General features: G+C 59.6%; 1 protein-coding gene across 2 annotated transcripts in view; it reads right to left on the bottom strand.

The window, feature by feature from the left end:
• PARP8 (poly (ADP-ribose) polymerase family, member 8) overlaps positions 1–145 on the bottom strand; it is a 116,990-nt gene extending 116,845 nt beyond the window's left edge. For both annotated transcript variants that reach the window (XM_010563530.1, XM_010563531.1), the window contains exon 1: positions 55–145. In XM_010563530.1, the coding sequence (XP_010561832.1) occupies positions 55–145 (91 nt within the window). The remainder of the gene's footprint in view (positions 1–54) is intronic.
• Between the last annotated feature and the right edge of the window lie 442 nt (positions 146–587).

Below are 587 nucleotides of genomic sequence, written 5' to 3'. Positions count from 1 at the left end.
GGCGGCGGCAGCAGCCTCCGCGTCGCCAACCTGGCGCCCGGGAGAGAAACTCACCTGCAAACAGGCAGTCCTTCTCCGCCTTGCACTTTTGGATCACAACGTCAATATCCTTCTGAATCCTCTCTTGTCTTGAACACATCCCCATGAAATAGATCCCAGGGGAAAAAAAAAGCAGCCTTTATTTCCACCCCGCCCCACCCCCCGCGCTGCCAGTTTTTTAATATTCAGTCCGAAAGACGGACCCCGGGGCGGGCGAGCAGGAGTCTCGCCGGCGGCCCGGAGGGATCCGCTCGGCCGGCTGGAGGACGGAGGAGGAAGCCGGCGGGAGCCGATGTTGCATGCCCAGATGTGCCCGCCCAGATGTGCCGCCGCTGCCGGCGAACGGCAATTTCCTCACAATGGCTCCAGCGGAGGGTGGCGGCGGCGACACGGGATCCCCCCACCCCCCACGCCCTCTGGGTTTTTTGGGGTTGGTTGGTTGGTTTGGTCTTTTTTTGGAGGAGAGAGGGGGAAAAAAAAAAAAAAAAAAAAAAAAAAAAAAAAGAAGGGGGGGCCAAGCCGACCCGACCGCTCACATCCCTGCCCCA

This window comes from Haliaeetus leucocephalus, unplaced genomic scaffold (genome assembly GCF_000737465.1).
Source record: "Haliaeetus leucocephalus isolate CR32 unplaced genomic scaffold, Haliaeetus_leucocephalus-4.0 Scaffold169, whole genome shotgun sequence".
Classification (NCBI taxonomy): Eukaryota; Metazoa; Chordata; class Aves; order Accipitriformes; family Accipitridae; genus Haliaeetus; species Haliaeetus leucocephalus.
This window is presented reverse-complemented; position numbering and strand designations above follow the sequence as displayed.